This window comes from Hesperophylax consimilis, chromosome 7 (assembly GCF_061612785.1).
Source record: "Hesperophylax consimilis isolate HC1 chromosome 7, BYU_Hcon_1.0, whole genome shotgun sequence".
NCBI classification, from domain to species: domain Eukaryota; kingdom Metazoa; phylum Arthropoda; class Insecta; order Trichoptera; family Limnephilidae; genus Hesperophylax; species Hesperophylax consimilis.
Window position 1 is genome coordinate 38,715,879 of NC_142842.1, and position 20,768 is coordinate 38,736,646.

Consider the following 20,768-nt stretch of genomic DNA (forward strand, 5'->3'; position numbering starts at 1 on the left):
TTCATAACAGAAGAACGGGTGTCAGATTGTCACTTGTGATTTGTGATGGAAAATCAACGATACACGATATGTCTGCGTAATTTTTTTGGTGCCCGAAAGCAAAAAAATGTTTATTTTTTTAGAATAGTTTTTGCAGCAATGAGACAAAAAAGTAAACAGCTTTATTATGTCAAAGGGGTAATTTTATGTAATTTAGGGTAACAGCAGCACGAGCGTAGCTAGGGCGTAGCTAATACAAATAGATTTACGCAAATTAAAAATCGATGTTATTGTGCTGTTGTACATCGATGTATAAATTATAAAAATGTAACATTGCGCCCTGTTTTGTGTTTCCGATTCTGCAATATAAACGAATTTGATTCTTCGACGATTAATAATATGTTATAAATTATGAATTTATAATAATAGTGAAAAATGTTTAATGTTGATCTTCAAAATTTTTATCTTCAATAAAATTAAAATTATGAGAAGATAATATTTTATGTACTTAAATCACTTTTCTGGGCTGCATAAAATTATAATCCGCCATTTCGAAATCAGACACTAAAAAAATAGGATCTACATTACATAGTAATGATAAGTTAATGTGAGATGGAATTTGCGCAAAACGAGTCATCGCGGTGTATCACTTGAGTATCCATTTTCATAAATCTTTTCGTCGTAAGTACTGAATCAAAATAATTTTCCCAAAAATAGTTCAAGTTGACATGTAAATGTAAATTAATATGGTAACATTATTCCATTAGCGCTTTTTGTCTGCGACCGGCCGCCATACTCAAACAAAAGCACTGCAATGAAAAGATAAATTCTAATTATTACTCTTTACAATAGGCGAAGTTATTAATACGTACATAAATGAGTTCCAAATCAGATGTAAATAGAAGAGTGCTCGCCATTCAGGCGAAAAAGAAGCGTCATAAGCTAGGAAAGAAGAAAGTCAAGAGCGATCAGCACGGTGGCGGAGCTCCAGGAAACGGGGTGCGCGACAACCGTAACCAGACTCGCCTAGAACCAAGTCATAGCTCTTCCAACGAGACTATAGAAGATGAAGATGACCCATCGGCTAGTGAAGATGAAGAACAGGAGGATAGCGCGGATTACTGCAAAGGAGGCTACCACCCTGTCAAAATAGGCGATCTTTTCCTGTCACGGTACCGCGTCACACGCAAATTAGGATGGGGGCACTTCTCCACTGTATGGCTTTGCTGGGATCTCATCGACAAGCGCTTCGTCGCGCTCAAGGTCGTCAAGTCCGCGCCCCATTTCACCGAGACGGCATTGGATGAAATTAAAATACTCAAAGCCGTGCGCGAAAGTGATCCTACCGATGTGAAACGAAATAAAACTGTTCAAATGCTAAATGAATTCAAAATAACCGGAGTTAACGGCACTCATGTTTGCATGGTGTTCGAGGTGTTGGGGCATCACTTGCTGAAACTAATCCTTAAGTCCAATTATAGAGGGATCCCTCGTCCCAATGTGAAAACTATCATAAAACAAGTGCTGGAAGGCCTGGACTATCTTCATACCAAATGTAAAATCATTCACACCGACATCAAGCCCGAGAATGTGCTGGTCTGCGTTAGCGAGACATACATCAGGAAACTAGCCACGGAAGCCATGCAGCTCCACATCATGGGTCTCCGCCTTCCCATCTCCCTAATTAGCACCGCACCCAAGGAGTACCAGGAGCAAGCTATCAATTCAAAAATGAGTAAAAATAAGAAGAAAAAGCTAAAGAAGAAAGCTAAGAGACACTCCCAACTCCTCAAGAAGCAGATGGAACAGATCGAAGAGATGGAAGAGCAGCGCACCGTCAAGTCGGAGAACAGTGAGTCAGCCCCTATGTCTCAGGATAACGACACTTCCCCGCACTCTCTCATCATCACCGAAGCTGTGGGAGAAGAGAAGGAGAGTCAAGTCAACGGACGCAGTGAGTCCCCGGAGTCCCCCACGGAAGAGGGCGAAGAGGGACCGGACAGGGAGGAGGACGGAGCTAACGACAATGAGCAGCTCCCCGAGGACTCTGCCCCCATGACTGAAGGGGACCTGGGCCTGCCTTCCCTCACTACCTTCTCCGAAGCTCTGGACAAGTCCATGGAGAAGGAGCCCGACCCCGCCTTCGACACGTGCGACGTTGAAGTGAAAATAGCCGATCTAGGAAATGCGTGCTGGGTGTTCAAGCACTTCACGGAGGATATCCAAACCCGGCAGTACCGATCTCTGGAAGTATTACTGGGGGCCGGATACGGGACATCGGCCGACATCTGGAGCACGGCATGCATGGCCTTCGAGCTGGCCACCGGAGATTACCTGTTCGAGCCGCACTCGGGGGACGGCTACAGCCGCGACGAGGACCACTTAGCTCATATTATAGAACTCCTGGGAGACATTCCCAAGAGAATAGCCGCCTCCGGGAAGCACTCCAAGATCTTCTTCAACAAGAAGGGAGAGCTGCGGAACATCACAGGACTGAAGCCATGGGGACTAGAGGCTGTGCTGACAGAGAAGTACGAGTGGAGTATGGAGGAAGCCATGGCGTTTGCGGACTTCCTGAAGCCGATGTTGGACTTTGATCCCAATCGCCGAGCCTCTGCCTCCGAGTGCCTGCTGCACCCCTGGCTGTCGTGTTAATTGAGCTCTCTAAGTAGGAAAGTGAAATCAATTGTTTTTGTATCCTTATTTGTAGCTTTGGAATCTCGGAAAAGGCCTTACTTTGTTTGCATCACATTCTGTTTATCACGCCTCGCTTTCACATTTGTAGGAATCTAATTCTATGTGCATTGCGGACATAAGGAGAGGGGTGCGTGTGATATTTTCCCTTTGTTTATTTCTGTGATGTAAGTTTTACGTAAACACAACATGTTTTGTTAAGTGAGAGAAATGTTAATAACAAAAGTCTGTTATGTTTGTGTAATAGTGTTATGTTGATGAGATATCACGGCCACTCCCCTCGAGTCCCAGTCTCTGGCGGGACCCCAGTGAGAGAGAACCTGAGAGGGCCCCCCTGTTTCTCCAAGTACTTAGCGATTGTATATACTTTTATTGATAGGACATTTTACTAATATCGACAGTTTTTAAATCTCACGCAGTTTGAATTTATTATTATACAAATTGAGGGGACTAGATGGTTGTACAGCTAGCGTTAGAGAAATTTGTGATGTGTATTGAAATTATAGACAATATAGATTGTTGTCCAATTTATAAACAAGTTAATTTTGTAGTGCATAATCTTACACCATTATAAGGTTCCACTCCCCAATGACACGGCTAGTCCCAGCGCATGCGTTGTAGCATCCCAGTCAAGTGAATCCAAGACTTCCACACCAACCTGCCTCGAGACAGACCAAATCATTTCATACGTAACAGGTAACTGGCGTTTAGTCCCACATGATGATGATTCAGTATTTTAATGGTAAACCTCTCCTGGAGACTGCCTTTTGTACATGAAGTGATATTTCATACTGAGCGCTGCCACAACTGACAAGAGGTGGTGGTGGGGCAGCCTCGGTGGTTTATATTCAATATATTTAGGATCCACTAACAGCAACTTGACAGTTTGTATTAAAAATATACCCAATTGCGAGTTTACATGAATAAATCTTATAAAACATGCCTCTCTTTTCTTTTATCAATTCCTCGCATTATCTTGTGTTATCTCCTGAAACAATGCTGTGTATGTTTGCATGTGTATATGGTCTGACAGATTTGTTGTACCTACACCTAGTAGTGGGTATTAATAACTCCACACTGGCACTTGTCTCGTGAGCTGGCCCGCAGATCGAAAGATTATTAACTTGGAGCTTATTCATTTGGCAGCTGTTTTTAACTAAAGAAAGGTATTAATCAATTAACATTTTACTTTTATTAGATAATTCACACTCTGATTCATTGATTATCTTCAATCATGTTGTTTATCCTACCTCAATAACAAGTTATTTAATTTGAATTGTTTTGAAAAAAAAACCATTTTGTGCTAAATTGATTTTATCTAAAGTTTTAATTAGACCAGGAAAACCACGCCTTTGGTCTTTTTTGGTTAGAACCAAATTGGGACAAATTCCAGTGTATTGATTTTCATAACATTAGCCACTTTTGTAGATATAACTACACTGTCAATTGTTATCACCCAACAATCACCAATGTGTTGGCATTCACAATGGCTCCAATGTGGGATATTGACTATAACAATGGTAGGCGACCAAATATAGATTGCCTCATTAATATTTAATTGACACTGCATCTCTTATAAGGAGTTCCAGGTTTGCCCTTGTAAGATCTATAATACTGTTAGATTGCATAGTGTCAGCTGTCATCAATATTCACAATTGACAGAAAAACATCAAGCAGGAATTCCTTGCATGTTAGCTCAAGGTCAGTGAAATGCTGAAAATAATTTCATTATTGTGTTCACAGGAATTATTTAAAGGACAGATTTGATATTGATTTTACTTTGTCGCTACCTACATTAAGCTCTAGCTCAGTGGTTCTCAAACTTTCTTGTATTTCTGCCCTCCTGGTTCTAGAAACTCATCTCCCTGGTCTACTCCAATTTATTCAATGTTAAGGTTTTGTAATGGTTTTACCAGTACAGTACTGGTTTTTGGTTCTCTGTCCGGGTAGACATTATCCTAAACCAGTAAGTACATAAAAAAAATAAAGATTCATTAATATTGTCAATCATCTTAAATCTATTTCCAACAAAATGCACCACGCATGCATTCAGAAAGCTTCTAGGTTGCTCAGCACACCCAGATAACATAAAACCGGGGAAAAGCTTTGGGCAGCCACCCACTTTGGGAATCAGGACTCTTGTTAATAATCCATACAAGCATCTTGACTAATAACTTTAAATCAATAAATTGATCTGACCGCATTACCTTCAAAGACAAATAAACTCATTGATTAATTTTATGTAGACTAGACCAATTGGTAATATCTTTAAAACTGTGTTCAAACAGTCTCCGTTATGGGCATAGCAACAAGGAATTGTTATAACATAATTCTTACAGAATTTGATAACAGCGGATGATCAGACTCAGTAGTTACTTTACTGGAAAGGATGTATTATTATTATTTGTTTAGGAATATATTATCACACCTGTGAGATTCATTGTAATCAAATTGATATAAAATACAAATTAGCGGCTGATTTCGACAGTTCGACAGCTATTGCTGAGGGTATTACTATCTTATCTCATTAATATCCAATAAAGTTCCTAGCGATGTCACTCAAATAAATGATTGGTTCTAAAAACTCTTATCACACAATATGCCAAACTACAATTTATTGATGAAGGATTTAATCCTTCCGTTGATAACAGGCAGGGCCGACCCTATGAGGGTGCAATTGGAGCAGCCCGCTCTGGGTGCCAAATTATTAAAACGCCAAGAGGCTGACAATACGTAACACCTAACAGTACCAACACATCGCCTCCAGCGCCCTTGAGGTGATTTTGCAAGGCGCCGTTTGGCTCAGGGCCGGCCCTGATAACAGGGGTACCCAAAATCTTTAATATTACTATCCTCCATGAACAGGGTGCAGCAAAACAGACAGTGCAGTTTTGAAGGGCCGGTACAACCGTGTGGTAGGGGTTGGAACATGGGAGGGGTCTCATTGTATCGGGAGTGTCGTTCCGTTTTCAGTCGTTACCATGGTTTGATCCGGACAACACCGGGGCTTCACCGTCCGCTCGTTTCTTGAAAATGCCGTTCTTTCATTGCCACTTAGCTTCCGGCTGTAATTATCGACTTCTTTCTGTGGAGCTACCTGAATGAAAATGTTTTTAAACGTCAGCCTCACACTTTGGAAGAACTCAAGGATCGAATTCGGGAGGAAATTGCCGCTATGCCCGTCGAGATGTGCCAAATTTTTTTTTTAATAGCCCTTCAAAACTGCACCATCTGTTTTTGCACTGTCTGTTTTGCCATCCCCTGTATAATTTTAAATAATGGCCTTATAGTACTAGTATTTTTTGTATTCCCGTAAACACATAATCTACCATTAAGGAAAGTAAATTAAAGTGCTAGATTAAAACTATTTAAATAGTTTGTAAATTTGTAGGTAACATTCCTTGCCGAAAATAATACTACTTGCTCACTGGAACCATACCTGCAGAATATGTAGACAAATGATGCGCCATCTCACTCGCATATTAATTTGCTTATGGGTAGTCTACTCGTACAATAACTTTTACTCACTCACTCTCTCTTACTATTACCAAACTGCGTGAGGGAATAAAGACATTACACACAACGGACTGACAAGAAGTTGATTAATGGTACTGACTGTCAGCAGGAATTAAAGTACTAACTTAATGAGTAGTTTTTTAAAATAAAATTAACTGTGTTTACACCCAGTGGCGAAACTATACCATTGGGGGCTCGTGGCAAATTCATTGGATGGGGCCCCCCCAGTAAAAATCACAGTTGCGTTGTAATTAATTTTTTATAAATAACTTAAGAAGTTACCCAACAGTATTACTTATATTGAGTGCATTTTTATTTTCAAAATCATAGGTATTACATATGTAGGTATAATGAAGAAAAAAAAATAGTCTATACAAGGTATTTATTAATAAAATTATTTTCTACGAGCTTTCTGTTCTGCAAAAGTATCAATAACGTCATCAAAGTTTAATGATCGGGCCATTGAATTTTCAATAGACAAAATAGCCAAGTTACGTAGCCTGTCTTGTCCCATTGACTTTCTCAAATATGTTTTTATAATTTTGTATATAAAATATCTGTAGTCACAGGAATTGTAACAAATAACATTAATGCAGTACATACTTCAGGAAAGCTGCACGACATAAAATGATTCTTTATTATTAATAAATCAGCATGTTCTGGTGCACCGAAAACTGAGAATTTCCCTGGCAAATGATTCAGATATGTCTTTTTATATATATCAACAAATTCTAGAGTTGTTTTTAAGAGATCAGTGTCGTCATGTTAAATTTTGCAAAGTGGCAGGTTGCAAAACACTGAAATTGGAAACAATTTCATTCATTGAAAGGAAACGCGATTTCAGTTGATTTAATGATGTCCAATACTTGATGCTTATCAAAATGCAGGAATATCCCGAGCGTCTCTAGCTCGCCCCCGCGCCGCCAAACTGCCGCGACAAAAAATTCAGCAACCAATAGATGCTTTCTAAAATTGAACGACATCCTTTTCTTATAAATGCGTTTAAATCTTAATAATTTATTTGAATTTGTACCTGTATGGCCTTTAGTTGTGTCCCGCGGGGCCCGTGGCATTTTTCCAGCCCTGCCACCCTATAGTTTCGCCACTGTGTGTTACGATAATTATTTTATGAACACACATTAAATGCATAAGCCGTAAGAATAATTTGCAATAAAATGTATAAATTAATGGGAAAATGGCATTAATATGACAAAATGCGTGAGGACACCCCTTATGGTACCCAAAGTTTCGTTTTGCATCTTGTCATGCCGAAGGTTAACAACAGCATGCATGTAGTGAGGGAATACTTCTGTAAAAGGTTGTGATTCACTGAAGAAAACATGTCTCGATCCTTGATGTATAATTTTAAATAGAGACCTTATAAGTTTGGAATTTTTTGTATTCCTGATTCCTATAAAACTTAATGTACCATTAAAAAAAGTACTAGATTGAAACAGTTTTTATTTTTAATATGTAGGTAGCCACAAATAATATTTCCTGTGCACTGGAACCACACTGCAGGTGTTTCTGTCATTATATGCTCATAGTGATTGCCTCTTAGGAAATGAGCGCCATCTCACTCGCTCGTGCACTCACCAAAACTGCGTGAGGGGGTAAGATAAAATGGCCCGCCATCGATTTTTACACAAATCTACTGTTTTTTTCCGAGATTGATGAAATTTTGCACACTTGACCTTCAAAACATGAGGAAGATCTCTACACGAAATCTAGAAAAATTACCCCCATCTTCTTTTCCCAACCTTTAAAAGAGAATTTTAATACTTGGTGGAATTTTGGACACTTGACGTTTAAAAGAGGAGGAAAATTACTGTCTACATATGATTTCGAAATATTCTATGTATAGCGCGGGCAACGCCGGGGACTAACATAGTTTATAAATAAATAGAAAAAATGCCAATAAAATGATGAAATGTGTGGGGTAACAGAGTCACCCCTCGTGGCAAAGAAAGTTTTGTTTTGCATCTTCGCATGCCGAAGGTTAAGAAGTTAAGCCTTCCAGATTTTGCTGAATATTTTACAACAAAAAAGATTTCTTTTAGAAAATGAGTGATGCCCCAAAAATCGCCATTGTGGGAGCAGGAATAGTTGGCTTGTCCACTGCCCTGTTCCTGGAACAAGAGATACGAGGAGCCAAGGTCACCATTCTGGCAGAGAAGTTTGATTCCGACACCACCAGCTACGTTGCCGCTGGATTCTTCAGGCCAGGGACAAGCTTCACTGGACCAAACCAACAAATTACCAAGCAAGTCATATTCTATGAGTTTTTAACCTTTCATTTAGCAAGAGCTAGAAGAATTTATATTCACTTTGAATTCAAACAATTTAGTAAAGTTTTGGTGTCGTTAATTTATTTCTAAACCAAAATCATGTCTTATCTGATTTATTGTAGTTTTATCAAATATTCTATGACCTGGTGATAATCCCATTCATAATGTTTACGACATAATGTGCTTTTAATTTATTCTTATGCTCAACAACTTCAAGTCGAATGATCTGCAAGCTCTTATGATTCCTCTCTCCTACAACGTGGGTCTCTTAAATTTATTATATGTATTATATTATGCAGAGATGTGCTTTATTTCAAATAAATCCATTTCAAATGGAAATGCAAAATGCAAAATGGGTATTTTCCATTTTGCATTTTAAATGCTTTTCTAAAAACCATTTTGCATTTTGCATTTTAAATGCTTTTTTCAATGCATTTTCCATTTTAAATGCTTTTTTGTAACATTCTTCCTACTATCTCAACTCATCTTTTTTTCATAAGCCCCAAATATCTGTCGGTCCTCAACCTCGCTATGAGATATAATTTACATTTGTCAAGTTGCCCCCTGGTAGGAGCCCTGGCAATTGAGTGATACCATTACAAAAAATACTGATTCAAATACTGAACATGGGGCCATGACGCTGTAATATTAAATGCTAGATAGCAGTGTCTATGTTTTTACGTTGGCAACATTAGTCCCGCGCAAATTTTTTGTGTTTTCATAATCTGTAGTCGTGGTATTTAAGGATTTACCATCATGTAATATGTTTGTTCTACATTGATGTCCATTATTAAATGACAAAATTGTGTAAAAATTCTATAATTATTTTAATTGTTTGACCTGAGAAACCATTTTGCATTTTCAATGCATTTTGAAAATAGGTATTTTGCATTTTGCATTTTGCATTTTCAAATGGAAAAGTTCTGACCCATTTCCATTTTGCATTTCAAATGGTTTTGGGTACCCATTTTTCACATCTCTGATATTATGTATGTGTACCAACTTGGTACACTACTTAAAAAAATAACAATAAAGCAAATTAAATAAACCTCTGTTTTCAGCAATTGAAATTGCCGGAAAACAGAGGTTTGTCATACGGCACATGCTTTTTTTTTACATTAACTCCACAGAGGAGGTCTTGAGGAAAACAATTTCCCTCAGGGCCTTTGTCATCTTTAGAGATGCTGTGTGGGGGGTCTTTTTGAGGAGAGGATGAAGTAAACATGGGTTTCGAAGAGTCCCAGGTTGTAGGAGGGAGGAAATACAGAGGCTGGCAAATGATTCCACACAATCAGTCCTAGAAACGACCCATTCTGTAAAAATGTACAACCTTGTACAAGTGTTGGGCCGCTTTGGGGTGTTTCCTGGCTATGTACCGATGTCGAAGAGATCAATGATGCTAGTTTTTTTTTATCACATCTCTAAAATTACGTCAATGTGAAAATGAATTAATAATGTTGTGAGTATTTTGCAGAACTTAAAAATATCACTTAAATTTAATTAACTTTTTTTTTTAACAAAGTAATAATCTATTATTCCCAGTGAGTTTATAAAATTCATTTCGGGAAAGACAACATTAGAAAGGACAAGACAAATAAATAAAATACATTAAAATAAATAAACGCAGATGTTATTATGGAGTTCCAGAGAAAGATTGTGTTAGTCATTAATGAAACTGCTAAGGAAATAGCTTTTAAGAGCTTTTGCCAATATTTTTTTGTTCGTTGCCGGAAGTTTTAAATTACTAGGTAATGCGTTATATTGTTTATGTGCAATGTATTGTAAGGAGTTAATTCCAAATTTGGTCGTGTAAGTAGATGACGATAAATGTATTTGATTTTGTGATCGTGTTTTGTGCTGGTGTATGTCAGAATTAAAGACTGGTTTAGTGTTGGTGTGTAAGGAGTGTTGAATTATTTGTAGAATGGCAGTTGTGATGTTATACTTTGGCAGGACTGTAAAAGGAAGTATTTGTGTCTGTGAGTATATATATCTTTGACATGTGTATCCCATGGCAGATTATATATATTACGTACGGCTCTATTTTGAATTACTTGCATTTCGGAACTTTTTTTTTTGGTAATGGTTCCCCAGATACTAACTAGATAACTCAGGTGGGAGTGGATCATTGCATAATATGTTGCACGCAGTAAAGATGTGGGGAGCACACCTTGGAGTCGATAAAGTACACCGGTTATCGGGGAAATATTGGAATTTACATTCTCAACATGGGAGTTCCACGAGAGGTTAGAGTCTATGAGTAACCCCAAATATTTCGTTACTTGAACATGTTGTAGCTTTTCATTTCCAAGAATGATATTCATACCCATGTTGTCTTTTTTTCCGAAAGTAAGGTAATGGGTTTTTTTAACATTGAGGCTTAATTTGTTTAATCGAAGCCATTTAGCCAGCTTTGCGAGATCTTTATTCATTAGAGCTTCAAGTTCCTTCAGATTTTTACAATGGTAGTAAATCACAGTATCATCAGCGTAAAGTTGAAGTTTTCCCGAGATGCCACATTTAGTTATACCATTGATGTATAGTAAGAAAAGTAGAGGTCCAAGAATCGAGCCCTGTGGCACTCAACATGTGATTTTTCCAAAGCCGCTTAGGTTCCCTCCGTTATCGACAAGGCAAAATCTATCAGCTAGGTAACTTCGGAGCAAATTTAAAGATTTCCCGACTATTCCCAAATATTCCATTTTTTGTAGAAGTATTTCATGATCTACCGTGAAAAAGGCTTTTTTCAGATCTATAATATGGCTGCCACATATTCGCCCTGGTCTATGTACTGCTGAATGTTAGAAATGAAATCGAAGGTGGCACATTGGGTATTGGAGTTTTTCCGAAAGCCATATTGCTGTGGTGTTAGGATATCGTTGCTAGAGATGTATTTTATCAGTCTATCTTTGATAATTGACTCGAACACCTTTGAAAATACCGATAAAATCGATATTGGACGATAGTTAGAAATTCACTTCTTGCAGTCTTCTTTAAAAATTGGTATAATTTTTGCTGGCTTTAACTGGTTTGGAAATATTCCCGAGCCTATGGAAAAGTTGATAAGTTGGGTTAGGTGCCCCGCTAGTTCTTTTTTACAGGTTTTAAGAATGCACGGTGTTACTCCATCGATTCCTGCCGCTGCATTCGACCTAAGTTTCGAGATGACCTTTATTACCTTTATTACTTAAATTGAAGAAAAATAATTAAAATAGTTCTAGGAATTAAACACAATAACAATAAAAAAATATGGTACACCATTCGTTTTGTTCCAATCAAGGGCCTCTCAACTAAGTGAGAGAACCCTTGAAATCCTGATGATAATTAAATAATTCATTCCTTCTTTAGGCAATGGATTAACAACTCCTGGGACCATTGGAGTGAAATGTTGAAGTCTTCCGAAGCTCCAACAGCAGGAGTGACGAGGCTATCGGCTTACATGTTCTCCAAAGTCAATCCCAGTGTCGTCAGGGTAACTTACACATAATTATTTTCTACTCATTGAACTACGCAATCTTCTTGGCATAGATTTGTAGCAATATTACACAACGACTGACAAGGTGACCGAAGAACAGTACCAAAAAAACTGTTATGTTTTTGTAAAGCATTTTTGCAAAGAGAACAATTTGAAAGTTATGAGTAATGATTGAGTAGTGATCGCAAAAACCAGCTGCAAGGTGACCACAAATAATTTAGTGCAATTTGTGAAAAAAAGTGTAATCTGTCACCAACAGAAAATTGTGGTTTACCACATCATTTTAGATACATCTATTATTTAGTATAACAACTAGCGCCACCGCCATCTTTATCTAGCAGAGATCCATTAAAAATTACAGGATTCATTTAAATTATAGGTAGGTAATTAAGAAATTTATGCAGATGAGATGAGATAGTGTTTCTTTGGACAAATTGTATAGTTCCTTATTTGAAAATAAATAAAAATATATGATTTATAATTAATAATTAAGTAGATAGGTATTTAAGTACCTACTTACAAATCTTGTGATTTCAGAAAAAAAAATAGTTTAATTTAATTTTGGTATTTTTAGGTACATAATATTTTTTTACAGATGAAATCTGGTAATAAAATATTGTTATAGGTAGGAACTTTATTGGTATATAACAATCAGTTCCAATTTTGAAATTGACACTTAAATTCAAAGGAAATCCCGGTTCAAATTCGAAAATTCAGAAGAGGCAGACATAACCGACATTAGTATTTTTGATATTGTGTTGGAGTGATCATACAATTGAGGTAATATTTGTTTGTATTTATTACACTTAAAAACAGTAGTTTTGTATATTTTTTTTGGTAAAGGTTACGAATTCCGCTTCACGGTAAATATGGAATATTTACTTTGAAGTAATACTTGAATTTAGTTATATTATTACTAAAAGTTACTATAAATGTTGGGGAACATTTAATAACGCCTGCTCGCGTCCCCTTTGGAGTTATATCCCAGTTTTCAAGTAGTTTGTGGGCTACGCTAGGTTTGTATAGACTCGTTTGTGATTTAATTCTAATATGATATTATGAATATAATCCAACTCTTGATATGAACATAGTCGCCGTCGGCTGCGACTATAACGGCGCCGCATACTAATTGACATATCGCGTAAGTGACTTAATAAACGAAATTAAAATTAAAAGTGCGTATTTTTCCGTCTCCCCCGACATAATCATGTTTTGAATTAATAAAGCTAAATCCATTTATTTGAAAGTAAAATATTGCGTATTAAGAGTGAAGCGGAATAAGAGAAAAATATTTTTTTTTTTTCAGAATCACTTGATAGAGGACATTGTGCCAATTTACCGAAAGGCCACAGAAGATGAACTTAAATTGTGCGGAGATGGGTGGAAATACGGATCATTCTTCTCATCACTTCTTATTGAATCCAAGTTATTCCTGCCGTGGGCTACCAAGAAGTAAAAATTACATCTTTCTTTTCAAACAAATTATTGTGGGAGTGAACAATTACATATTTCTATATATATATTTATGTTTCTTAAATGTTTCAATTCAATTTTAATTCAACATTCTTTAGATTAACAATATTATGTCATTGGAAGAAGATATGATTCATAACATTTTTGTTTTACTTGTAGAATAATGGCTAATGGAAGTGTTATTAAAATGCAATCGGTTCAAAGCTTTTCCGAGATATCCGACGACTATGACATTATTATGAATTGTACCGGATTGGGATCCCGTCAATTGTGTAATGATATGCATCTCGTTCCCATCAGGGGGCAAGTTATAAAGGTAAAACAATTCAAATATAATAATATCTGTTCTTATCATGTTCATGTAACTTTCCATAACAGCCCTGCTGTTGCAGCCTTTAAAGGTGTCGAGTGGTTTATTTATGAAGGTGTCTAAAATGATAAAAACAAGACCACATAATGTAGTTGACTGACCGTAGCTAAGCCCTGTTTTAAATCTACCTGTTTGTTTGTACAATCCGTTTCAAGATGGTGGCCGTTTTAATGGTTCAGTAAAGATTATTTTTCCAAATGTGAAATCATTGTGTTTATTTGGACTTATTCGCAATTTTTCAACAGTATGGTACTACCTACCTACCTGAAGAATGTTTGCAAAAAGAATTATAATTGAGGTAGTGATGTTTGTTTTGATAAATTGTATAATTCCTTATTTGAAGATAAAAATAATATATGGTTTATAATTAAGTAAGTAGATATTTACGTAACTACTTACATATCTTCTAATTTCAGAGATAAAAAAACTGTTTTGGTTTGGAAACATACTTTTTTGGATGCCAGGTCCAATGACTAAATAAAATATCATTTTTTTATTCAATAGCCAAGTCTACTAACTATTCACAGAACTGATAGTAATATAATCAACAGATTACTGATTATCAAAAGAAATTATTCACATCCTGCAAACTATTTTTGATAGTATTGCAAATTTCTGATAAAAACGTGTGGTGGGCACTTCCTATTATACTAACGGAAATGGTCAGAAGCAATGACTACAGCATATTAAGTGAAACATCCTTGATTGATAGTTAAAACTCTAATTGCTTACTATACACTAAATGAGCACCAAAGAATTCACCGTTCACAAAATTTCCACCTCAATAATATTTGGACAGCAAAATGACCACCATAATGCAATTATGTAAAATATTAAATTTAGAGATTATCAAAATTAATTTTGTAACCAAATCCAATCATTTCATTTTGGTGAAAGGGTATGTCATCAAAATGACAATTCAACACACCTCCAAAAAGTGATATAAAGTCAATAGGTAACTACCAAACCTAGTTTTTGTTTCATCACTTTTTATGACTCTATATCACTTTTTAAAGGTGTGTTGAATTTTCTTTTTGATGAAATATCATGAACCCATCAATTTAGTTAACAGTAAGGTATCTACTATTATTAATTGTAACAATAGTATGCGGGGAAATGGCGTGATGATTAGTTATAATCAGAGAAGTGCTTTATTTCAAATAAATCCATTTCAAATGGAAATGCAAAATGCAAAATGGGTATTTTCCATTTTGCATTTTAAATGCTTTTCTAAAAACCATTTTGCATTTTGCATTTTAAATGCTTTTCTCAATGCATTTTCCATTTTAAATGCTTTTTTACAACATTCTTCCTACCATCTCCACTCATCTTTTTTTCATTAGCCCCAAATATCAGTCGGTCCTCAACCTCGCTATGAGAGATACATAAATAAACCAGAGAGATAATTTACATTTGTCAAGTTGCTCCCTGGTAGGAGCCCTGGCAATTGTGTGATACCATTACAAAAAATACCTACTGAACATGGGGCCATGACGCTGAATATTATATGTTAAATAGCACTTTCTATGTTTTACGTTGGCAAAATTAGTCCCGCGCAAATTTTTTGTGGTTTCATAATCTGTAGTCGTGGTGTTTTTGGATTTACCATCATGTAATATATTTTTTCTACATTGATATCCATTATTAAATGACAAAATTGTTTAAAAAATCTATAATTATTTTAATTGTTTGACCTGAGAAACCATTTTGCATTTTCAATGCATTTTGAAAATAGGTATTTTGCATTTTGCATTTGAAAATAGGTATTTTGCATTTTGCATTTGAAATGCTTTTCTAAAAACCATTTTGCATTTTGCATTTTCAAATGGAAAAGTTTTGACCCATTTCCATTTTGCATTTCAAATGGTTTTGGGTACCCATTTTGCACATCTCTGGTTATAATATGTTGCCAATTCAAGAGAATTCAATCCTTTCGTCGAGAGGCCAACAAAATTTATTATTTGTTCAAGGAAAAAATTGCGATAAGTACTTGAAAATGCTTAAGCAATTTGAAATAATAATAATTTCACGTTTATTGTAAAAAAAATCAACCCGTAAAAACAATTTTTTTATTTTATTATAATATATCTATTTTCAATTTTCGACCTACTTGCGCCATCTCTTAGGCCGGCTAATAGCCAATTTTAAAGTAGTTTTTTTTTGGTTTGTATGAGGATTTAACCTTCCTCCTCAGGGACTGGCTCTACTGCTATGAACTTTTAAAATGACTTTTAAAATATTAACGAAAACAAATTCTAAATTCAAATAGATGTATATAGAAATTGGATTAAATAATAAAATTCACCAAAAAAATATTTACCTTACTTCAGGCACACAGACACGCTCACAACACACTTCTACCGGTTTATTTCTCAGTGATTTCGTATTGACTAGGAACTCACTGAATTATAGTTGAACTAGTTCACTTCAGCTGAATGAATCATCTTTTACCTCAACCAGGTGAAAGCCCCCTGGGTGAAGACGGCATTCTACGGGGACTATGATGCATACGTCCTGCCGGGCTTCAGCAGCGTGACTCTGGGCGGCACTCGCCAGTACGACAGCTACAATACCAGTGTCTGCAAACATGACGCAGCCGCCATCATGGACAGGTGTTCAGAACTACTGCCTGGTAAGAATACATAGCGGCGCAGTTTCATCTGTTCATTTCAACTATTTGCATGCTCTTCAAATTTTCGTTCATTTTCGAAGGTTCGTAAAAAGTAGTCTACAAAATGATAAAATTACTTTTTTTTATTTTTGTCTTTAACTAACCTAGTATAGGTAATACGAAGGCAAAATGAATGTATGAGGTCGACACTGCAATTGCAGTGCTTCATGCCGTGCAGGTACGATTCTTCAACACTACAAATGTAGGGGTTAAAAAAGTAGCTACGAATACCCTTAAAATATTTGAATTCCTCATCCTTCTATCAGTATAAGCAGAAAATACTGCTTATGCATTGATGGAGATCTTCGCTAGCCGAGGATTGAACCTGAGATGACTGATAACGCTTTTTGACCACCACAAAAGGTCGCCAATAACTGATTTCATAGATATTAAAAAAAGGTTTGTGGATTTGTAAAACCCACTCTGAAATTTTGAAAACCTACGAAAAACTGTTTTGAATATAAAATAATTTTCATTTGATGCCATAATATATCTAAATAATAATAATATGACTATGAAAATATAAAATACCCTCTGATATGAAAATATCTGGAGTCGGTGAATTATTTTCCCATTTGATCTCTGGTGAGTTGACGTGTTGTTCTTGTATTGTTTTGTATTTATTTTGCTTATATAATGCACTTGCATAATGTTGATTGACTAGATAATCATTTGTGGAAAAGTGTGTGGAAGGGTTTAGTTTTTCCTGTGGGGAAGATTTAGCCCGGACATAAAATCGGAAAAAATAAATAAATCAATTACTTTAAATTAAAATTAATTAGTTAATTGAAATTACTAATTAGTTAATAAAAATTGATTAGTTAATTTTAATTATTTTAGTTTTGTGGGAGTTGGATCTAGTTTGATGGATACGCAGTCTAGTAGAGGATTCTGTATTTTTGAATAGTTTCAAAAATTTATCTTTGGCATAAAATACTTGTACATTTGGTAACAAAACTATTTAAAATTTCAATCGAAGGCGTTCTTATGGGTACTTTCAGTATGGTCTTTATGAATCCTTTTTGATTTGTATTCAGGTTATCTATGTACTTAGATATGGCAGATCCCCATCCTATCATTCCATATTCAATTCGAGAATGACATAATCACGGCTCCCTGAAGGCTTCAACTTTCTATTATTCTATTAATTTTATCTTTTTATTCTATTTTATTTTCAATTTATTCTGTTTTTTTTTTTTTTCTGTCCTATCTTTTTGAAGTGAAACTTCTTTACGCGCGTTATGCATTTTCGAGGACCGGAGTAAAACCGACGCATGACCGTCACGAAAAACCGTGATCATTTCGCTATAGGAGCCTAGCTAATATTATATACCTAGTTTAGGTCACTCTCCAAACTCAGCTTCGCGGTCTAGAGGCAGAGCGCCCGACTATCGTCGTGAAGAACCGAGGTTCGATCCCCGCTTTAACTAATATTTTTTTTTCTTTTTGTGATTTTTTTAATACGAGGAAAAGTGATAAAATGCTCTCGTGCTGCGACTTTTAGATATTTTGACCATATGATATTTTGGTCGAAATATAGCTTACAAATCGAGCCGGTAGAGTCGCTCGGTATTTTGATTAATTATTTTTATTTTGAATCATTAAAATTACTAATCAAGGCCGATAACGCAACTAATTACCCTCGCAGACGTGCGTGACAAGTTTTTTTAGTAAAAAACACAGCCGTAAGTGAGTTTTTCAAAATTTAGATATGTTTTTCAAATTCAGACTCCATACGGGTATGAGACTGTTAAAACACGATAGATCTTTTCCAAAACGGACAAATATACGGAAATATTTTGAAAAACGACAGATATGACTTCACACTGCCGATATATCTTCGATTCGACCCTATATAAAGCGTAAACGAGACGTTATGTGATATTATTCACTTGCCGTGTTTGAAAACGAAAATTTGTCAAGTCAATTGAGGAGTACACATTGTATAGGCGGTTCTCGTCGCGCGAGATACCTCTCCTCGCGGTCTAGAGGCAGAGCGTTCGACACTCGTTATGCAGGACCCGGGTTCGAATCCCATATTTTTATAACTTTTAATTTTTTTTTTATCACATGCTACTTATAAATATGTCAATAGACAGAAAAAAGAGAGAATGATATGAAAAGAGAGAGAGAAGAATACTAAAAGTTTCACTTCCGTCGTGCGTAGGCTTGCCACACACTGTATTTTTTGTTTTTGATCATATATTTTTTGTATCTCTATATGGAATGTGTGGGACTGCACTAACCTCCCCACATACTGGAATAAACAGTTTATTATTATTATTATTATTATATTATTATAATGGTCATATCCTTTATATTTACATTTCTTAGATTTTGGCTTGTGAGTTTTTCCGCAATGTATATGAAAACCAGTAAAAATTTGTAAAAGGTGTTTTGCAACTCCACCTCCATAATAAAATCAAATGTATTAGAAAAATTTATTTAAAAAAATTTGGCATTTTCCGCTACCTGCTACCCGGGCGATTGTGCTCGAGCCATTGCGGTAACCTTCAAACCTGCCATGATTTTTTGACGCATATTAGATTGGCAAATAATTATTAATATTTCACACATATTTTCAGCCCTGAGAAGAGCGGAGGTGGTTCAGCACGCCGTAGGGCTGCGGCCCCACCGCGTGCCGGTGCGGGTGGAGGGGGAGTGGCTGGAGCTGAAGGGGGGCAAGGTGAAGGTAGTGCACTGCTACGGCCACGGGGGCTACGGGGTCACCTGTGCCCCGGGCACGGCTAAACACGCTGTAAGGATAGCCAAGGAAATGCTGATGACCAACTCTAATAGCAAACTGTAAAATATGTCTACGTCGATATGTTTTGAGTCGATAATCGAAATTATTTTTCAATCATCCAATCCATCGATTTCAAAATGGGTTACTCGAATGATGGAAAGAACTGTACACATATTGGTGACAATAAAATACTTATTAAATTAAATTAAATCATCATTAAAAAAGACTATTCTAAATGAAATTGTTAACTAATAGTAGGTAAATATTTTTTATGATCTACATATTTAATTTTTTTTTATTTAAAAAAGACTAACTTAAATCCAAAAAATTATGCTGATTTTCGTTTAAAAAAATATCAATTGAAATTATTTGATATCATCATTCTTAAATTATTTTGTTTCTAATTCTTTCAAATTTTTTTAAAGAAAATATTGGAGATATTTTGATTATTACCTATTATATAATTTTTTTTACAATCATAAGTTTTTAATTGTTAAAATAATAATTATTATTGTATGTATAACTCGATTATACCTCCCGTATATATTGTCACTGTGTATACTGTTTTTATTTGTTATTTTACTGTTTAATTGTTATTATTTTTTGTTATAAATCTAAAATGTAATATGCAAGTATTAAAAAAATAAAATTCCATATAAATATATATAATGTGTTTTTAAAATCAATGATGTTACAATATATCTAGATTTGTTATTGTCTCACAATATAAATTTTCCGCAATTTCTGCCTTCAGTAATGATGTCATGTAATGATGCGTAGTATGCTCCTGTAATGGTTTTTCCTTTTTAATCAATTAAGATAACTCCATGACTATCCCAAAAAACAGTCGCCATCACTTTCCCAGCCGAGAAAAAGTTTTTGCTTTTTTTGGAGCAGGTTCCCTCTTTGCAGTCCACTGTTTTGACTGTATTTTTGTTTTGGGCGTATAATGGTGTATCCAAGTGTCATCTACAGTTATTAATCCGCGCCAAAACTCGGATTCATTGCGCCTAAACTGCACCAACAGAGCGTTGGAAATGTTCATTCGAACACGTTTTTGGTCTAACGTGAGCAAACGCGGCACCCAACGCGCGCACAGTTTCTCATGTCTAAATCTTGATTTAATATGTGACAGACATATTCTTTGGACATTTTCATAACCTCTGCTATCTCTCTCACTTTAATTCAGCAGTCGTCTAACATTATTTGGTGAAGTTTAGCAATGTCAGTATTTGCAGTTTTTAGACGTCCCGAATGTTTTACAATTTGCTTAGAGGTAGCATACGAACATGCACGACATGTGACAGTTTAGTACTAAAACTGTGAAATCGATAGTACTACAATAGAAGTACTTTTTGCTTGCCACTTTGAGATTTTTACAATGCGTCTATATATGTTGTAACGTCATTGATATGAATTTGCCCTTGATAATAAAAAAATATTTTAAGGTACAATAACATTTAATAGTTTTAAAAAATTACAATAATTAGAGAGGAATGAATGATTTAAACAAAAAATAAAAATGGATATTACAGGACAAAATAAATAAAAAATTA

The 20,768-nt window shown here is 35.6% G+C and overlaps 2 protein-coding genes across 3 annotated transcripts; both read left to right on the top strand.

Moving 5' to 3' along the window:
• The first annotated feature begins 750 nt into the window (after nt 1-750).
• LOC149422730 (SRSF protein kinase 1-like) lies at nt 751-3,600 on the top strand. The gene has a single exon (XM_089633931.1). The coding sequence runs from the start codon at nt 856-858 to the stop codon at nt 2,632-2,634; it is 1,779 nt and encodes a 592-aa protein (XP_089490057.1). The 5' UTR covers nt 751-855; the 3' UTR covers nt 2,635-3,600.
• Nucleotides 3,601-3,686: 86 nt separating this feature from the next.
• Nucleotides 3,687-19,615, top strand: LOC149422731 (D-aspartate oxidase-like). 2 transcript variants are annotated; one of them, XM_089633932.1, is made up of 7 exons: nt 3,687-3,839; nt 8,250-8,452; nt 11,826-11,949; nt 13,259-13,404; nt 13,585-13,741; nt 16,256-16,427; nt 19,052-19,574. In XM_089633932.1, exons 2-7 carry the CDS (start codon nt 8,253-8,255, stop codon nt 19,273-19,275), a joined length of 1,023 nt encoding a protein of 340 aa, XP_089490058.1. In that variant the 5' UTR covers nt 3,687-3,839; nt 8,250-8,252; the 3' UTR covers nt 19,276-19,574. The 2 variants fall into 2 exon arrangements, with proteins under 2 accessions (XP_089490058.1, XP_089490059.1); XM_089633933.1 differs by having other exon boundaries at nt 3,739-3,839; nt 8,239-8,452; nt 19,052-19,615.
• The last annotated feature ends 1,153 nt before the right edge of the window (nt 19,616-20,768 follow it).